At 45.7% G+C, this 20287-nt stretch overlaps 1 protein-coding gene across 5 annotated transcripts in view; it reads right to left on the bottom strand.

Annotated features, from left to right (window-relative positions):
• Positions 1 to 20268, bottom strand: part of Tsen2 (tRNA splicing endonuclease subunit 2) — a 39734-nt gene extending 19466 nt beyond the window's left edge. For 3 of the 5 annotated variants that reach the window (XR_012436391.1, XR_012436392.1, XR_002213162.2), the window contains exons 1-8: positions 20177 to 20268; positions 16678 to 16892; positions 15200 to 15281; positions 12728 to 12764; positions 8203 to 8713; positions 7233 to 7310; positions 2996 to 3046; positions 377 to 515 (exon numbers count right to left, since the gene is read on the bottom strand). Coding sequence is in view for 2 of the 5 variants with exons in the window: in XM_074044446.1 (XP_073900547.1) it covers positions 377 to 515; positions 2996 to 3046; positions 7233 to 7310; positions 8203 to 8713; positions 12728 to 12764; positions 15200 to 15281; positions 16678 to 16866 (1087 nt within the window). In the remaining 3 variants the exon portion in view is untranslated. Of the gene's footprint in view, positions 1 to 376; positions 516 to 2995; positions 3047 to 7232; positions 7311 to 8202; positions 8714 to 12727; positions 12765 to 15199; positions 15282 to 16677; positions 16893 to 17992; positions 18811 to 19255; positions 20111 to 20176 lie in introns of those variants that run through there. The other 2 variants (XM_074044446.1, XM_020177193.2) reach the window with 2 other exon arrangements.
• Positions 20269 to 20287: the final 19 nt, after the last annotated feature.

Below are 20287 nucleotides of genomic sequence, written 5' to 3'. Positions count from 1 at the left end.
AGGAGAAGAGGATCAATGGCATACAGTGCAACACAGGACTGCTCTAAGATTAAGACAAGGGATGTAAAACAGCACGATGGCTGACACACAAAAGGTGTGATGACTGGAGCGTGTGGCAACTGAGGTCCACGGGATTGGGGCTGACCTCTCACGTGAGCTCATGGCTAATGTGAGGTGGTGGGTGCTGTGAACTCTTTTCTAAGACTGGGGAGCTTTCCCCCAGACTACATCTTTTCTTTCTAGACTAACTGCACCGTAGCCAAACACCTGGCATTCTCACCTCAGGAGGAATCAGCAACAGTACCTGTAATCTGGATGTTTGGGTGAATCCGAGGCAAGCTCTGGTTTTGCCCCTGCTGTGCCAGGCACTACTTACACAGATCTGTCCCATACTTGAGTCCCACTTTGGGCACCCAGCCCTTGCTTCGGAAGTAGTGGTAGGCCATGTAGGTAATCCTGAAGGTGGGCTGAATCGAGGTGAAGGCTTGCCAGAGTTTCACTATTGTGAAAGGCTCCTAAAGTTAATTTAAAAAAGGCATTATTAGGCATGTGCTCACCACTCAGCCAGGGAACCAACATCTACACTAGCATGGAGGTGGAGCAGAGCCCAAAACAAGCAGGGCACCCCTCCCAGAGGGGTCCAGCCCAAAGACCTCCCACGTGAAGCTGTCAGCTACACATGGTTCATCTCAGCAGAGGTGCTCCAAGTGTAAAGTTTATACCGAGTTCCAACACCTGTAAACACGATGCAAACTATCACAATAATGTTGGGTATGTTAAAATAAACAAAATATATAATATAGTATTAAAATTACTTAATGTGCTGTGTATAAGAAAACTCTAAAATGATCCATGTGGTTCCCACCTGTAGCTCTCGTTCTATTTCTGTTGGACCGAGGAGCTTTAAGGGTCTCAGCCAAGGTGATGTGTGGCCCTGGGTGTGGCTCAGTGTTAGAGGCCATGCTCAGTGTGAGCAAGGAAGGAGGGAGGGAGGAAGAGCTGTGAGTGTAGCCAAGGGTGAGTGATGGAGGCCATGGGAAGAGGCTGGGGATGGGCATTCTAGGCAGAGGAATGAGTGCATGCTGGTGAGTTGAGGTGTACCAAGGCCACCAAAACTGGGGACACCATGCTCCAACATTCCACAAGACCCTTCAAAGAGTAGCTGCTGTATGCCAGGCATGTCCAGAAAAGTCAACAATAATTTTCTAAGTAAAATTCTCATGAAAAAAAAAAAAAAAAAGCTCCAGTTTAGTCTTTGAAATTAGAGACTGTTACTTGATGGCGCAACCTGCTAATCTACCGGTTCAAAAGAGAATTTTGTTTTGAATACAGGAGTTGAACAGAAGGAGACTAGTTTTCTGAGACATTGACACAAATAAAACAGTAACAGAGTAACTGGGTAAGTTGGGAAAGTTTCTCTCTTCAGTCAGTGCCTAGTAAAGGAATGAATCCTTCAGTTGGTTTGGGGCACAATCAGTGAGATTTGTTGTTTGGCTCAAGCTAGCCTGTTAATACAGAAGTGAGGCTGGGCTGCAGCTCAGTGGTAGGAGTGTGTGCTTAGGGTATACAAGGGCCTGGGCTCCACTCCAAGAACAAATCACTGCAAAAGACCGAGAGTTAGTTCTTGGTTTTCTTTTTTGTTCCTAATATGGAAACTCCACACATACGTGGCTTCAAATCCTGCATGTCAACTCTGAACCCTTCCTTTACTAGCAACAGTCTCCTAGAGAGGGCTAAGTTCTCAGCATGGGTGGACTGACATTTCCAGGTGCTGAGGATTGTGGGTAGCAGCCACAGAATTCTGACAGATTCCAGCTAAGGCCCTTTGGAGGAGGGACTGAGAACAGCGACAGCCAAATGCTCGCTTCCAAACTGTTGGATACACGTGCAGAAGTTACCCAGCGCCTACCATGCAACTAGGGTGGGATGAGTGACGACAAGATCACGCGCTCCTAAGAACCAAACAACACATGTCTTCTCTCATCTATTACTCTTCTGCTTACCCTTCTCTTTTCAATTTTATGTGAATTATTTTGAATAGGTGTTACATTCACATGGTTCAAAATTCAAAAAGTACAAAACCATCCAGTGAAAAGTCTCTCCCGCTATTGTGTCCCCAATCTCCTGGTCCCTCTGCCTGGTGGCCAGCAAAGATACCATCATTCTTTGTGTGACTATCTTCTGAAGGCAGCATTTATGGCACAAAATCACAATACCATGGACTTTACAGTTGTCTGGACATAGTTTCACACACTGGTTCTAACTGGACTGGCCAGGTGACCTTGACTGAGTTCCTTGTTTTCTGTGAGCCTCAGTGACCTTGTCTGTAACATTCTGAGCTGGGTAAGGATAAGACACAGTGCATGTGAAGGGCTGACACACAGCCTGTACCACAGATATTAAAAATTGGGAACATCTTTATTTCTACTTCTCAGTGCTGGGGTCAAAGCCAGCATCTCACATGTGCTACCCATCTGCTCTACCCGAGTTACACCCCGCCCTTAGCTTTTATTTTTGCTGTTAATTTTTAGTACTACACTGACACAGATTTCCTGATCATTATATAAGAAACTGTCCTAGTCTCAGAATGAAATTCAATCTGAAAGAGTCAAAGCTGGCTTTAGCCTTAACTGTCCCAATTCAGAATCCAAAGCCAAAACTTAGAGATAAAAAAAGATTCAATTCCTACTTTGCTCAGTAAAAGCAAATACATTTGTATTAAAGAAGTACAAATGTGGGGGCTGGGGATGTAGTACAGGGGTACACATGCACGGCGTCCTGGGTTCCATCCTTGCACCCTGACCACAAAATATTAAAAACAAAAAGACTTAAGGGTGGCTTGAGTAGTAGAGTGCTTGCTCTGTAAGCATGAAGTCCTGAGTTCACACCCCAGTCCCACCAAAAAAAAAAAAAAAAAAAGAAAAGAAAGCAATATGGTAATTAGTGTAACCATCAGGGAAACTTTAAGTGGATCATGTCACACAAAACATCTTACCTTTTCATAGTAAATACTCAGACATCCCAGAGCATACACCAGGAAGAAGGCCTATAAGCAGAGTAAGGAGAAAACATCCATTAGAGACACCGTCACAATCTTAGGTGGGGTGCAGCCCAGTGGTACAGCACTTGCCTAGCATGTGCAAGGCCCTGGATTCCACCAACCCCAACAGTGCCACATTCAGACTGAGTTCTGAGTTCTTTTCACCTCAAATATAAATTGATATCTTAGCTGGGCATAGTGGTGCACACCTACAATCCTAGCATTTGAGAGGCAGAGGCAGGAAGATCATGAATTCAAGGTCAGATGCCTTCTGACATCCCACTGTTCACTAACACTAATGGTGCTTTTCAGATGAACCAGAGAGGGGCCAAAGGTGCTATGGAAAGGACAGCTGTCCCAAGTGGCTCTTCCCTTCCATTCTGTCAAATTTGCATTTTTTTTGGTTCAAATGGTGTACATGAAAAATGAATTTCCCTCAGTGGTTCAGAGTGAAGATAAAATGAAATCTGACAAACCTGGGTTCAAATCTTAACTGAGTTGGCCTTATTTAGAATTAAATCCTAGGAGATCAGAAGGCCCATGGGGGTTGGGAACCGTGTCCCCTGAGATCTCATCAGCAAGTCTTCACTTTTACAGTACAAAGATGGAGAGGTGAGTTTCATGATGTTTTACCATTATGACGCTAGGTTGAGTTAGCGCTCACAATTACTGTAATGAAAAAACAGATTTTGAGGACAGATCTCTCAGACATGATGGAGCAAGTCCACTCTCTGGCCCGGCACTCAGATCACCACCCAAATGAGGACTTGTTGGAGAGAGTGGAGTCACCACCACAAGTGGGCAGAAAGACCTAGTCACTGGGTAATACTTGTTTTTGAGATGGGGCTCAGGCTATATAGCCAGCTTGGCCTCGAACTTGTGATCTTCCTGCCTCGGTCTCCCAAGTGCTAGGGTTAAGGGTATAGGCCATCGTGCCCAGCAATACTTTTCATTTTATGACTCTCATCACAATAGAGTCAGAATGCACCTGTGCTACAGGGCGGGAATGGAGGAGGGGAATGCTTGGGCACCTACTGTAGGTGCTGGGAACTGTGCTGGACAACGAGTACACATTGTTGTTTGTGCTAAATTAACTGTGCGTCCAGTACTGAACTGTAAACTCAAGAGAACTGTTACATTTTCTTAAGCAGAATGAAGCATGATCTTCAAAAAGTGGTGTTTTGGTGGATGTTAGTTCAACCTCAGCACAAGATCACATCTTTCTTCACCCTGCCCACAAACCAAATTCCACTGAAGTCACTTCGAGTTTAGAGATAATTCTTTTTAAAGTGAAAGCTCCTGGCATTTTGCTTCAGAACAGTGGACAGAATCTCAAACTGAGCTAGGACCATGTATTTCCATCCAGCGAAATCAGCTAACTTGGATGGATGGGACCCTATGAGGGATCTATCTATCTCTATAAAGTATCAAGTGCTTTCCAGGTACCTCACTTAATCCCCACTACAGCCCTCCAAGAGGTGCCTTACAGAATATACCACCACGAGCATCGGCCCTTGTGTGCCACTGTGTATAGTGCAAATCTTCTTGCCACTTCCTCTTTTGCCTGTAATTTTGCTTGTGTTCAAGATGGAGGGGTGTTTGTTCTCTGCAGTGCTGGGATGGAACCTGGGGCTTCGTGCATGCTAGGCAGGCGCTCTACCACTGAGCTACACCCCTGTTCACACCATCTTATTTACCACTGTGTGTTTATCATTGGAAATTCACAGCTGATGCTTCAGAATGTAGGTTCTGGAGTCAGACTCCCCAGGGTCAAGTTTTTGATTTAATTTCCCCAAGCTTCAGTTTCTTCACTTGTCAAACAAGGTAACAACAGGATCTCGGGGTCCTCACGGGGTGAGGTGAGGGCTTAAGGTGTCATCAATACAGTCCCTCCCACACGAATATGCCTGAGTAGCACCAGTGCACACTGTTCCTTTGTTCTCACTGAGTGTCAGGTCCTCTCGGCCTGGAGCTGAGCCCACGCAATCAGGGGAAAGCGATTTTACTGCCGAGTTTCCCCAGCCACAAAATGCAGACAACTGCAGCCACGATCTGAAAAGTGTCCTGACGAGATGATGCAGGAGAAGCATGCAGTCCAGGACTGCACAGCTGGGGCATGGTGCCTGCTGGCTGTGATGGTGATGCTGTCGCTACCACAAAGCTGTCACAGAGGCACACAACTGTGCACTTTCCTTCCTGCGCCACTGCACTGAAAATCCCTCAAGAACAGGGACGAGGCCTTTTTCCTGTTTGCATCTCAGCACCTTCTCCAAGCCTGACACACAGTGGCCCTCAGGAAATGCTGGCTGAACAAAGGATCACAGTCGAGGGGACACACACCCTGCATATGTCATCCTACAAGGCATCTCCTCCAAAGAGGGTGACATGGGAGGTTCTCATCCCCCAAGGACAATTGCTAGTGGGAGAAGCCCAATCAGAGCGAATCTTCTTCAAACAGGGAGCAGAATTAGTAACTATGACAATTACGGCACTGAAGTTGGAAAGTTAACCTAAAAATATGAGAATGAATCCATGACCTGTCGTGTTTTTTGGTTAAGCAAATCTTGAGCCTCAGTTTCCTCTTTTTTGGTGCACAGCTGGGCTCTCCCAGGGATGGAACCCCAGGTCCATGTTCCTGACCTATACCCCAACCCCAACATGGAGCTTTAAGTCTTTAAGTAATGAAATTTATGTAGTACAGTTTCTTAGAAGACTTTGTTCATATCTCAAAAGAACATAAATATTTATCCTGGTTTTGTTTTATGTTTAAATTTTTTCCTCTAAGTCTTTGGTTAGTCAGACTTTGCAATGCTGCGACACAATGCCTGACATGCACTCAAGAGGAGGACAGTTATTTCAGCTCAGAGGCTGAAATATTTCAGTCCACTATGGCTGACTCTGCTGTTCCTGGGCCCACGGTGAAGAAGAGCGTCGAGGTGGCAGGGGCTCCTCACCTCCGAGCAGACAGGAAGCAGAGAGCGGGCGGTAGTAGGAGCCACCCAAGAAATCCCACACAGGACTCCTGGACGAGAGGGTCCCCAGGAAGGGCGCTACCTTCAAAGGCAGGAAGACATGAGCAAGCGATGAAGGACTGAACGTAGTGCGACTGTGGGCTGGAGGAGCTCCAAATCAGAGGGACAATATGATGCAGTTATAGAGGGACACTTTTATCCAATCTAATTCAGCTAATGCATGAACCAAAATAATCTGATTCTGCAGAAGGAAAATACCTAGATCCAGAACTCAATTAGCAGTCACTCTGTGAGCTGAGTCACACATTATAGCTTACTTAAAGCTGGTGACACTCCATGAATACACTAAAATACAGTGTCAACAGAGAGCTTTGAATTTTCAAAAAAATTTTAATTTAAATTTTTTGAGACAGGCTCTTGCTATGTTGACCAGGCTAGCCTCAAACTCCTGGGCTCAAGCAGTCCTCCTGCCTGAGTCTCCTGACTAGCTGGGACTACAGGCATGTGTTACCAGACCCAGAGAGTTCTACACTTTACTTTTTTGCAGTGATGGGGATTGAACTGAGGGTATTAGGCATACTAGGCAAGCATTCTACCACTGAGCTACATCCCCAGCCCAGGTTGTACACTTTAAATGGATGAATTGCATGGTATGTTATTACATCTCAATAAAGCTATATTTTAAAAAACTGATGAAAACTAGTGACACAATATTCAGCCAGTCTGAATCTTGATGAGAGAAGAAATGCTGCAGCTGGCATGGTGGCACATGCCAGCACTTGGGAGATTGAGGCAGGAGGATTGTGAGTTTGGGACCAGACTGGGCTACATGGTGAGGCCCTGCCTTTCTGCGTTCCTTCCTCCCCGTCTATCCACTCATCAAAAAAAAAAAAAGATACTCAAATGAGCCCTTAAATCCTTCATGGAATGCACAGGAATTTTCCTTAAGACTTCTTTTGCCATGCCGGGGTTTAACTGCTTCTCACATGAGAAGCAAGTGCTCGACTACGAGCACATGACACTCTCGGTTCCAACACATCTTACAGCAGAGGAAAAAACGGCTGAGGGGTGACATTTAGGCAGGCCTGCTTTGGACGCTGCCTACAGGATTTCAAAATTCCACGGTGCGCTCTGTATAGAACTGCACTGTGAGGTAGGCTCAGGTCTAAGAACGCAGGGTTGAACCTATCAAGAGCTGAAATAACACGATGAAAACATACCTCTTCTAGGCTGAGCTGCAAATACTCAAAGATCCTGTACGGATTTCTTCGGCATATTAATCTCTTTCTTTGCGCCAACTAAGGAGAAATCAACAAATCAAACACAGAACCCACAAAAGTACCACATGTCAGAGCAAAGAGACTGCATTTTGAAACGAGCACTTCCTGATAAACTCCCAGGACTGACGTGCTGTGGGTAAACACTATTGAAAAAGATAGAGTTTTAAGAACATGCAAGGGAAGCTTTCACTTTTCTACTACTAACATTTTGACTTATTTCTCTTTTCCATGTGAGTGCTTCCTGCAGCTGTGATTGCTTGGTTGAATTTGTTCTTTTTTCCACTCATACATGTATTTGTTCTTGACTTCACAAATCTCGATCTATGCTAGCTATAGTCAACATCACATGTGATTCTATTGCATGGGAGAGGAAAGTTTTGGTCTTGCTTCAATTTATACGCTTGTAAAAAGCTAATGTTATCAACTTTGGTGGAAACGGCCCTCTTGGCTGCTTGTGACTGGGGCTGGGCCTCAGAGCCCGCTGGCTCCCTTGGACGTGTCATACATGCCAGGGCTGACACAGGCCTGCAACCAGGCTAGCCAGCATCTCCTGTGGGCAGATGGCTTTGGGGGAAGTAACTTATAGCAGGGATGTGCTCCAACAGTCCCAGAGGATGCTGAAACCTGGCAGCGGGCTTATGTGTGCTATGCTTTTCCTATCCATGCATACCTATGATGGGGTTTAACTTATAAATCAGGCACAGCAGGAGATCAGCAACTAGCAATAAAACAGAACAAGTGTAACAAAATACTGTAATAACAATGGTGTGGTTGTGGTGTTGCTCTCTCTCTCTCTCTCAAAAGAATCAAAACAAGCACTGTTTTTTTCATACTGTGATTGACGCGGTAAGTGAAGCAGTGACAAGCGAAACTTCGGGTAAGGGGGACCATGGTACTTTCTTCTACTTACTTGCTCACCTAGAGTGTCCTCCCCTTCTTGCACATCGCACACCTCTTCCTCCACGAGCACATACTGGTAGTCAGGCTTTCTCTCCCCTGCACAGACGAGGTCTGCTGGCTGGCTGGCTTCCTCTGGCTGAAGGCCACCCTGGTGGATGAGGGCATCTTGTTTGCAGCAGTGGACTTGGGGAACAGCTACCTGTCCGTGGAGGCCGTCTGAGGTGAGCAGGCTGCACCCAGGGCCCTCCTGCAAGCAGTCAGGGTGTGGGCTGGGATCCCCTGGCTCCTCTGACTGCCTGGAGCCTCCGTTCATCACAGAAAGTCCCTTTGTTCCTGCTGTGTCTTCCACGGGGGCAGTTATCTGAGACTTAAGTATGCCATGGTGTTCAGCTGCTTCGCTCCTTTCTCTACAAGGATATTCGAGTGGTCTTGTGTAATCCTTAAGGATCTGGTGTGCTGTACTCTCATCCTGCCCCTGTCTGCGCAGGAGATCTGCAGCCCATTGCACACGACGCTGATACCTGCAAACAGAAATACTGCTTAGTATTTCTTGAATTCCAGCTGCAGACAAACTATACAAAAAAGGCTGCACAGTGTCTGCAGTTTTCCTGAGCAGTGTGTTATAGGTGAGGGTCTTCCTTACATATTTTTATGTAACACTACAGAAAATATTACGTATTTTTCTGTAACAAGCATTTACTACTTTTTTGTTTTTAATAGAGCCTTGTTTTATTTGCTTCATTTGAAAAAAAAATCAACCTGCCATTTAACAAAGTATGAAAACTTACATAATCTTAAGTCAAGAGATACAGGTAAATACCCAGAGAAAATGGCCATCTTTTATCAGGATTCATTTTCTATTATTTTTAATTTGGGGGATTACAGCATTTCCTGATAGATACTCTATTCATAATACAAAGACCTTCTGTTTAGTATTGGAAAACAAAACAAGAATTTCAATAAATACTTTCAGAGTATCCTCTTCACAGGATATGAAAGAAATGATTTGATTTTACACATATGTCCGAATAGTCTAAAATAAATGGTCCTTTTCCCCATCTTAATTTTCAGAGTATATTTTAATGAGAAAATAGACCTGAGTACTTCCCAAGTTACAAAAACTACAGACAAAACGACAGGGCTGTGCCATGGAGAAGAAGCATCCACGCTGGGATGTGTCCCAGTGACATAGGAGTCACTGTTCACTGGAAATCTAGAGCAGCTGAAGACGAGCCAAACATCGAGCATCACCAATGTTTGTCTCTACCCCCAGCATGTGGTCTGAAAAGCATCCAAGATGTCACAAGTTCGGGGAGGACAGATATAATTTCACTCTTCATCTTACCTTGACTGTGCACAGATGGCTGAATGTCATGGTTTATAAATGCTACATCTCACACAATTGAACAGGGAAACTGGTTTTTGTTGTACTTGAAGAGACTGGTGGGTTCTTAATCCTGATTCACTAGAATCCCTGAGAGGTTCACACCCTGTTTATCCTACACTCGGAGAAGCATGCATCTCTACATATTGGGAACTGAATCTTAAGATTTGAATACTGAAATCCGGCAAGGCCACTCCAACACCTAAGATGCAGTGACTCTGGTGCTGGGTATGTTTGTGTTCAGATCTGAGTTGGTCACTTACAACTGTGCAGCGAAGCGAGTTACCTCTCCTCCTCTTTCAGTTTCCCCACCCACCAAATGGGGGACCCTAGCACTATGTATGTATAACCTGTCTCAATTGGCGTCTTCTCACCTGTGCCATAGAACTTTGACAGATCCACAAAGAATCCACAGCATTGGTTCTCAAGGTTTCATGGGGCTATGAACCTGTCATTTGAACACAAATTTTGTGTTCAGGTGCATTTTTGAGGGGAAGGGATCAACAACTTTCATCAATTCCTTGACTCAGAAAATGTGGCAGAATTAAGGGTCACAGTCCCTCCCTGAGCAGATGATGATCTGAGCGAGCACACACAGGGCAGGCTGGTCCTGGGCAGTGGGATGTGCAGGCAGACGTGGGTTCAAATCCTTGCTCCACAGTACTGTTGCAGTTGACTCACATAACTCACTCCCCCTCTACAGCTCAGGGCTTAATCTACAGATCAGGGATACCCATACCCACCTCATGGAGCTGCAGCAAGGTTTAACTGAGACAAGACCTGTGAGTGTGCAGCACATAAGAACTGCTTGATAAATACTGTATTTGCTACTTTATCATTGAGGAGCTTAAGGGCAACTTGAAACACACATCAGTGTGACGCATTCCATTAGAAACTGCACAACCCATTTTTCATGACTGGAGGTGCATGTCTCAAGGCCCTCAGAGAACAGGGCCAGGTTGCAGGGATGAGGGCAGCAGGTCTGGACCCGGCTGTTCCACATGAGTCTGAACTAAGTCACTTAGCACTTCTGCCTCTCTGCTCTTCTGTCACATGCCAGAGCTGCTGCATGCCTGCCTTGCCAAGTCTCAGAGGAGTGGCAGGAAAGCTCCAATAAGAGTGGCCACAGGAGCACATAGAAGAAAGCATGAGCAAGAGTGGTGGTGGAAGAGCTGGGCATGAGTAAGACATGTGGTCAGGTGGCTCATGGAGTGCATGTGTCCTGAAACTGGAAACAGTAATGGCCCTGGTGAAGGCAGACACACTCAGGGCTGCAAGAACCCTACAGCCCCTCAGGTCCCCAGGCTCCTGAACGCACCTCTCCCACTGCCCCAGGCAACCCTGCCACCCTTCTCCAGCACCTGACCAATGAGTAGTGCGCACTTATCATTGGAAACTCACTTACAGCAGATGCTTTAGAGCACAGGTTCTGAAGCCAGGTCCACTGGCCCAGAGCAAAAACTTAACTTCCCCACGGTTCAGTCTCTTCCCCTGCCAAAAACAGACAGCAGGGTGCAGGAGTCCTCCTGGGGTGAAGTGAGGACTCAAGGTGTCATCAGCACGGTTTCCCGCACACGAACACACTCAAGCAACAACAGCACACACAACCATTCCATCATTCTCGCTACGTGTCAGTTCCTCTCCGGCTTGGAGCCGAGCCCACAAATCATGAGAAAGCTACTTCTCCACTGTGCTTTTCAGTTGAAGAGAGGTCATACTGACTGGTGTCCGTAAACAGAACAGGGCAAAGTGGACACAGACACAGAAACACACAAAGGAGAACACCCTGTGAAGCTAGAGGCGGAGGCTGCAGAGACGTATCCTCAGGTCAAGGAACACTGAGGATCACGGCCACGATCCAGCTTGACCTGAGCTGAGCCAGGTAGGAAGGAACCTCCCCTAGAGCTTCCTGAGTGAGCAAGACCCCACCAGCACCTTCGTTTTGGACCCTGGCCTTCAGAACTGCGAGAAAACCCACTTGTGTTGTAAGTCACCAAGTTTTCAGTACTTTGCTCCAGCAGCCCGAGGAAACTAATACAAGGATGAAAATGCTTCTTTGATGTCACACTGCAGTGCTTACAAAAGAACACTCTTCAGGGAGGAGACCCTCTCCCCACCCTGGTCCTTTCACATCCTAAAACTGGCTTGACCTTTTCTTATCTTCTTGGCCAGCCTGGTCTGATGAGGCGGCGGCCCTGATGTGCAGGCCTCTGTCCTGTTTCTGAATCCTAGGTTTCGGCTGTATCAACAGTCTACACCACAGGCCTGGGGGGATGGGTGCTCTGCTGGGTTCTTCATAGGCCACTCCTGCAAACTGGAGTCCCACTCCTGATCCCAGGCTACAGCAGCCTCTGTGCTACTGTGCTGGCAACAGGATACAGGCTGCCAGGTTCTGCTCGTACGTGCTAGACGGAAGGTGAAAACATCCGTGCGCTTGAGGGGTGTTACAGGGATTTATGGAAGAGCTGCAATTCCAGGTGCACCTGAGAGGCCTGAGGGTTGGGATGTGTGTACACTGACTCCACAAAGTCCTACCAGGTGACACTAAGTGTGGGGGCTGCAGAGAGGAGCAATGCCTGGTTGCTGCTCTCCCAGAGCTGATGCTGAACCCAAGTGTGTGAGGGACGACACAGAGCGCAAGGTCAGAGCAGTAGCCAGGCAGCGGAGAGGACAGTGGCATAGGAAGGAACACCAGGAGAGGTGACATGTGAGCAGAACCATGGACGTTCTGGAACCATCTAGACGGGGGAAGTGGTCCCAGGGTGCTGAGCAGGGGACAGGGGCCCCGTGAAACCCTTCTCTAACCCTACAGTGTAAAGCGGGGGAGGAAGACAGAGCAGCCACGCCCATGCAGGGTGGGAGGCCGGCTTGGGGCCTCAGTCCACATGTCTCAGGGCTTCACAACATACCCATCACATTGTGGAAGGAATTCAACTGGAAAGCATTCAGTTTAGGATTAAACAAAACCTCACTTAATGAATTTCAAACATGATTTGATTCACATTAAATCAGACTTAATTTTTAAGGATCTCTCTTCTACCAAAAAAAAATGAATAGTAATGATGTAAGTCTGCCACATCAGAAAAGACTGTAGAAACAGATCTGAGTTATGACATAATTGCAACCCAAGCCAAATGTCACCATCACTTACCTCTTTGATGTGATTATAGGCATGTTTGTCTTCATATCTGCAACAGCAAAGAAGTTCTATTAGTTTCAGACAAATTGGCCTTCAGGAAAAAAACCCACTAAAATCAAGAAATGTGTGTGTGTGGGGGGGGTATGGCCCAAATAAGGCATATACATGTAAGTAAATGTAAAAATGATAAAATAAAAATTTTTTTAATTTCTAGACATGCATAAATTACTGGAAAATAAATTCAAATATACTAAAAAAAATCTAGAAAGGTAATTTCAAGATTCCCAAAGCCACATACACGTCCAATGCTTTGTATGCCATGCTTCTGTGCACCCCAGCCCAACGATGCCTCTCCTGTCAGGCTCCTGTGAGACCCCAGATCCTCAACTCAGTGCTCTGGCTCAGCAGTGCCGGTGCAAGAGGCTCTCCAGATGAGAGCGCCACGGAGTGTGCCTCCATTCTCCCTCCGCACTAAAGGACCCTCCTGTGCCTGGGGAAGGGACATGCATGCGATGGCACGTGTACACGTCCCGTGGGTCTGGGTTGTGGAGTTCCAGCTGGTGCATCAGTGGGACAAGTCTTTTCAACCTAAAGTGCTTGTCAGGTCGTGTAAGCTCTGGGGTTTAGTTCTGGTCCCCCTCATTCAGTCTTTGGGCAAGTCATATCTCCTTTCCCAAACTCAAGCTCAAACGCAGGCATTGAAGGCTTGGAAGAGACGATGCAGCTATGAAAGCCTAGGACAGAAGATACATCCTCCAAGGTCTGCAGACATCCCTAGCAAACCGAGAACTGGGGCGACACGGCTGCTGTGTAAAGCCAGTGAATCCTGGAGTGGTCTATTAAGCAGCAGCATTGTGACAAGAAAAAATATGACACAAAGTCAAACCCATGAGGACTGAACAGCTAACTACTTTGTTTTAAAGTTATTTAACAGCCAGGTGTGGTAGTGCACATCTGTAATCCCAGCACTCAGGAGACTGAGGTAGGAGGACTGGAGTTCAATGCCAGCCTAAGCTGCATAGCAAACCCTATCTCAAACAAAAGTTTTTCCCTTTGTGGTTATACAACTACCTATATACTTGTTCACTTATTTTATGTTTATATAAAAAAAGATTACTTTTTAAAATTTAACTTTGTTTTGTAATTATGTAATACATTTATAGGACTTCAAAGTAAAATCTATAAAGAAAGTCTTGCCTCTCTTTCCAGACTGTTTCATCCCTTCCCACAGGCATTTTTAGAGATCATGACTTCTCTTTTCTTTTTTAGGTGCTGGGAATTGAACTCAGAGCCTTGTGCACTCTAGGCAAACACTCTATCACTGAGCTACATCCCCGGCCTTCGGTATTTCTGAGACAGACTCTGGCTATGTAACTTGGGCTAGCCTAGAACTTGTGGTCCTCCTGCCTTAGACTCTTGAGTGCCGGGACCCTAGGTGTGCCCCACCACACCCGGCTTACCCTTTCATTTTTAAAAGTTAAATTAACTTTAACCATACATAAAAACATAAAATTGTTCATATTAACGGAGCAATATGTTTCACTAATACACGTGTAATGCATTGCACAATACATTGTGTGATGTTTAAATAAAGCTAAATATCTCTAACTCCTCAAACCCTTTCATCTTTGAAAATCTAATTAAAGATGTATTTCTGTTCCTCCTCTTTAGATGACCCATAGCTCACTATGCACTTCACCTTCTCTCTTATTTAGTATCATTTCCTATTGTTCCTACCTTGCCTCTGCTATACTTCATTACATGACTACACCATAGTTTCTGCAACTGACCTCCTTCCAGGGGACACTGGGCATTCCCATTCTTTGAATATTACAAACAGTGCTACAATGAACAGCCCCATGCTACTTCTTTTCATATTTTTCCTAGCGCATAAGATAAGTCCCTAGAAGTGGGACTGCTAGGTTAAAAGGAAATGCACTTACTGGGACAATTAGACATCCACAGGCAAAGCAATGTGGTTGGATCTTCACCTCACATCAGATGCAAAGATTCACTCAAAATGGATCCACTAACTAAACTTAAGAACTAAAGCTATAACACTCCTAGAAGAAAAATGGGAAAATCTAAATAAATTTGGACTTCTCAATTTTATTTTAAAATATGATACCAAAAGCACAAGTGATAAAAGAAAACTTTTAGCACCTCATATCCATTAGGATGACTACTATTTTAAAAAGAAGGAGGCTGGGTAAGGTGGCTCAGGCCTGCAATCCTAGCACTTGGGAGGCTGAGGAAGGAGGATCTCGATGCAGGCCAGCCTAGGCGGCATGGAGAAACCCTGTCTCAAACAAACAGAATGCTTTCATTCTGATGAAAATTCTTAGCTGTTCGGGGCAGTAAAATTGTCAGTGTGCTGCTACTTCTCCTCCAGAACATTACTACCTGGGTTGAGATGGATGACCATGAATTGAAGAAAAGGGACATTTGCCAAAAGAAATAGAAATAAAATATGCACAAGTTTACCTTTCCATTCGGCAACAAGCTTGGGATCTGAAATTACGAAGTTTGGACGGCTTCTTGAAAGAATACCTTTTCCAAAATAACCCTTCAGGGAAGAGAGAAAACAAAGTGACTTAGTGTTCAGTTATCATGTTTTACTCGAGTGAACAAGCAGTTCACCCACTTTTCACAGCTTTACATTTCCCTCTGATTCTCCAGTGAGCACATAGGATGACTCTAGCATTTTACGTCTCTGATCTTTTGAAGGGTAAACTCTCAGCACACCTCATGTTGTGTGGGTATGGCGAACTGGAGCCAGTAGACAGGGGCAGTTTCTTCTTTGCCTGTGGCTCAAGAACACAGGGCACTAAGAGCAGCATCCGTGCCCAATAGGTGCAAAATACTTCTTGGATTCTTCTGCACCCTGAAGTATTCCTCTCCGTCCCTTTGATTCCAAAAGCAACATGTACTTTACACTCTTTGACTATGGTTAAACACACAGAATGTACAGAATAACAAAATAAAAGCCCTTTGCCCCCCACAGAGGTTTAATGGTCAGAATAAACAATGCAGATGGCCCTTGAAAGCCTCTTGCTTTCTGTCATGTATTGTGAGTGAAGGCCTCCTTGGTGAGACTTTGTGGGGCCTGTTCTCACCTCTCCAGGGCCAACGCCACCCACTTTCCCAGAAAGTCTCCAGAGAAGGCACCCGAATAGAGACAGAAAGCCCGTCAATGGTTGCCTCCAGCTGGAAACAGGAGCAGAGATTAAGTGTGGGAGGTACAAGAAGCTCAGTGGGATGGGAAAATTTGACAACTGGATTGGTGTCTGGGAGTGTGGTTCAGTGTTAGAGAGCGAGGCCCTGGGTTCAATCTCCAGCATCAAAATGAATAAATAAATAAAAGTAAGAACTGGATTGTGCTGATGGTTGTGCCACAATCATGGCATTGTACCCTTACAATGGGTGGATTTACAAACATAAGTCATACCTCAACCAAGCTGTTTTTACAACATTCCCAGCAGTGAAAAGGGTATAGGTTAAAAAAAAAAAAAAAAGATAGCAAGCTGCATCCAGTTTCAACTCAAACCTGTCACTGTCGGAAAACAGAAAACACTAGAACTTGTCCTCATCTAAGAAGTCCCCATCCAGGCATGGACAAGGAGCCTCATCTTATCTGCCCTCAGGCTAGGAACTGAATGTAGGTGAGTGAGGCAATTTTCAGTTTTTACCATTACATTTCAGCAAATTACTTGGCTTTTTGTTTGCTTTTATAATTAAAAGACAAAAAAGGTCAACCAGCTGATCCTACTTCAGTGTTGAAATCTGGGTCCTGGTGGGGCCCATTACCTCACAATGTCCAGCTTAGGCACGTGATTGAAACTGCAATGGAGTACGGTTTCTGTCGTGTTCTGGGGGCTGAGGGGTGGATGGGACCGCAGAGGGAGAAATGACTTGCTGGCTCAGGTTGTCAGGAAGTGACCACACCAGGCCGCCGCACTTACTTTTCCATATAGCTGCTTGATGCCCTCTGCGTCCGTCACTAGCACGTTGTTGCTCATCATCTCAGCACGGAATATTCTGAATTCTTTCCCAGGACCTTGGTCCTGACCAAAAGGGATTGGCAGTGGAGACTCATAACTCTCGTACACTCTTCTTTTCCTCTTTGGGGCATGGAAGACAGCTTCTGCCATTCTTCAAGGCGGAAGAATGTTCTTCTCTTTAGAGAACAGACAACAGGAGAAAGAACTACAATAACTATACCAGTCAGTAACAACTTTAATCAATAACTACCAATCAAAAAGGCTTAGGAAACTTTGTGGTCTGTGGGAAAAAAGCAGACTGTCAAACAATTAACTGGAAGACGCTGAGGAACTGTACAAGCTGGGCAGGTCAGGCAGCAGGGGCATCTCAACCCTGAAACCCTCAAGAAGTCCGTGGTGTCATTTCTAATTAAAACTGACAACACTGAGGCCTAGCGACATGGCCAATCGCAGTGCCAGACCTCCTGGGACTTCTGCCTGTCCAGGTGACTTCCATGGCTTCTCTCAGCCAACATACACTTGCTGAGCACCAGGGCTCCTAATATTCAGAGGGACTGGGGGCATAAAGATAAAACAATTTTGTCCTCAACAAATTAAATCTAGTGAGAACTTCATTTTTCAAAAAAGGACCTTAAGATACATTTAGAACATTGGATCAATCAGCTCCCAATTTTAAAAGTAAATTAATAAATAACAGGGGTTGCTATTATTGAAGGGCCTATTATGTACCACCAAGTGCCCGTGGCAAAGCAGGCTCTCTGAAGGCACAACAGCAAGGTTGGAGTCCACTTCGTGTTCTGGCTTCAGCAACACGAGTATTGAAATTGGACTGACTCCTAGCTGTGTAATTTTGGGTAAACGTTACTGAAACTGTGCTTTCATATTCTCATCTGCAAGATAAGGATAAAAATATATTCTGTCTTACAGTTAAGGTACCACCAACAATCAGGTTCCCTAACCTGATTTGTAAAAGGCCCCATGGCTGCAGGTCTCCTGAATGTCAAAGCCTTGCCCTTCTCTGTGGGCTCTGTTCAAACCAAACACCAGGAGGGAGAGAAGGAAGCTAAAGTCAGTACCTCTCCCTTCTGGGCCTGGCACTGGACCCAAGAAGACGAAACATACAGAGAACACACAAGAAAGTGAGTCAGAGGTAACACAAGAAGCCACCTTCTACTAACAGCCAAGGGAAGAAAAGCTGAGTGCTGCATTACACACATTGAGACACAACAGCTGCACCAAACTCAGGAAAACACAACTGTGCAAGGGAAAAAGTTACCAGAGCACAGTCCGCTGAATGAGCAATGCCCGGGCAAGAGTGGGAGACTTGGCCCCACTGTGCCCTCAGGACAGGTGGTATTGATTTAAAAGGAGAGCCAGTGTGGAGCTGCGTCACACACAAGCTTGACTTGCACGACTCCAGGGCCTCCAGGCTCAAAATAGGACTGATAACATAGGTGCCTCAGCACTCAACGTCAGTATCCATCAGGCAACAGACTCAGTCATGCAAAAACAGTCAAGAAAGTGGCCAGAGCTAAGGGAGGATGTGAGTGGTTTCAAAAAAGAAATTAAAAGCCTTGCCCATGTGTGAGAGCAAGGAAGAGTTAGAGGAACTGATGAGTTACAAAGACACCCATGAGAAACGACAACCAGCAAGTTGGAACCTTCCGGGAATTGCCAAAGCGTTCCAAGCAGCAACATGCTGTTAACAATCTGCCTAATAATACCGACCTAATACTGAGGGACCTCAATAAATACATACGGAGCATTAGTTATGTTCCACTTAGGCACACATCACTGGATCGTGCTTATAACAACCACCGAAGGATGCTCTCCCAGAGGCACTGTAACTACTTTCACCTCACTTGACTGATCCCTCAACCCAGGCCAACTATCACATCTAGCACTCAACTGGAGGACAAGCAATTTATCCCCAAACTGAAAATAACACTGTTAGCTTTCTTGAGGCAGGATGTTGGTCTCTAGTAAGGCACCTTCTTAAAGGCTTCCAGGAACAACTGGACTTTTACCAATGTCACTTGTTTAACTTAACCTCTGATGAGTATGTGACTTGTATACATTACATTCACAATTTTTTAAAAGGAAAAAAAAAAAAAAAACCCAGCTAGCTTCAAGAAGTTCCAAGAAATTCAACAAATGAAAACGAAAACTTGAATTTCAATTTGCCTGACGTTTATAGGGTTTTCCCTTTCAGATTGCTGTCATACTCTAAAAAAGGTAAGACTGAGCTATGTCCCTAGCCTATTGAATCTAAAATCTCTCACTGGGGTCCCAATGATTCCAATGTGTCATCAAGTTTGCAGATGGCTGCCCTAGGAAACTTCTTCCCTGTTCATCAATCACTAAGTACTTCACATATTTCAGTTATACCCAAGCACTGTGCCAGTTCCTGCATTCAGTAATATCAATGACTTGTAACTGGATGTTTCCGGAGTGTACAATGGCATTCTCTGTAGTGTCTTAAATATTTTTATTTTTCTTGTAGTGCTACTGGGTTTTGAACTCAGGTCCTCCTGCTTACTTCCTTCAGTTGAGGCACTCCTCCAACCTTTTTTGTTTTAGTTATTTTTCAGATAGTTTCATGCTTTTGGCCTGGGGCCAGCCTTAGACCACCATTTTCCAGATCTCTGGCACAAGTATTATTCTTATTCCTGTTGTACAGAGGAGGAAAGTGATTCAGGGGGCTGAATACACCAGCAAGGAATTGTTACTTTTCATTGCTCAAACCTGGACACGCCTGACACCACAGCTTAAAGAGAAAGTACACTTACTTTCCTATCAAAAGCAAGGCCTGGCCAGGCGTGGTGGTGCAGGCACTAGGGAGAACACAGCAGGAGGCCAGCCTGTGCTACTTAGGGAGGACCCATCTCAAACACCAAACCAAAACAAAAAACAAGGCCTCTTCTTTATTCTTCATTTGAATTGACAGTCCCACACCTTACAGGTGGTGCTCAATAAATGTCTAAGAACCAACAATAAAGGAGGGGGTGGCTCCACTTAATTTTCCAACTCTCTCAGCTCAGGTGGAATGCACCGCGCCCAGGGCTCACCGCGTGCAAGTGCTCGCTGCACGTGCAATAAGCCTTTTGGTGCACTGGTCAAAAAGGTGTTTGGGGCTGCGAAATCTCACAACTGTCCTCAATTTATTCTTTGATTCTTTCCTAGACTGTCCACCACGCCCCCACCCCACCAGAAGCCGGGCTCCTCACGGGAGAACAGTGTCTGATACACTTGGGGCGTCCCCCAGACCCAATGGCGTTTCCGGGAAGGAAAAAGGGCCACAGATGTGCGGACAAAGGATCCAGGGTTTTTCGCCCAGGTTCCTCGTCCCCGTCCTCCCTATCCAGTCCAACCCTCCGGGTCCCCTCCGCTCCCCGCGCCCGGACAGGCCACCGCCCCGAACGCCTGGTGACACCGACAACTCCCGGCCTGGGAACCTTACCTTTCTCCGCCCCACGCGCGCGCCGTTACTCAGCAACGCCGGCCGGGGCGGGGTGTGTGTGTGGGGTTGATTCCACTGCCGTCAAGCAGGACTGCCGCAAAATAAATAAAT

Source organism: Castor canadensis, chromosome 10 (assembly GCF_047511655.1).
Source record: "Castor canadensis chromosome 10, mCasCan1.hap1v2, whole genome shotgun sequence".
NCBI classification, from domain to species: domain Eukaryota; kingdom Metazoa; phylum Chordata; class Mammalia; order Rodentia; family Castoridae; genus Castor; species Castor canadensis.
The sequence above is the reverse complement of the archived record's forward strand: the minus strand, read 5'-3'. Positions and strand labels throughout refer to the sequence as shown.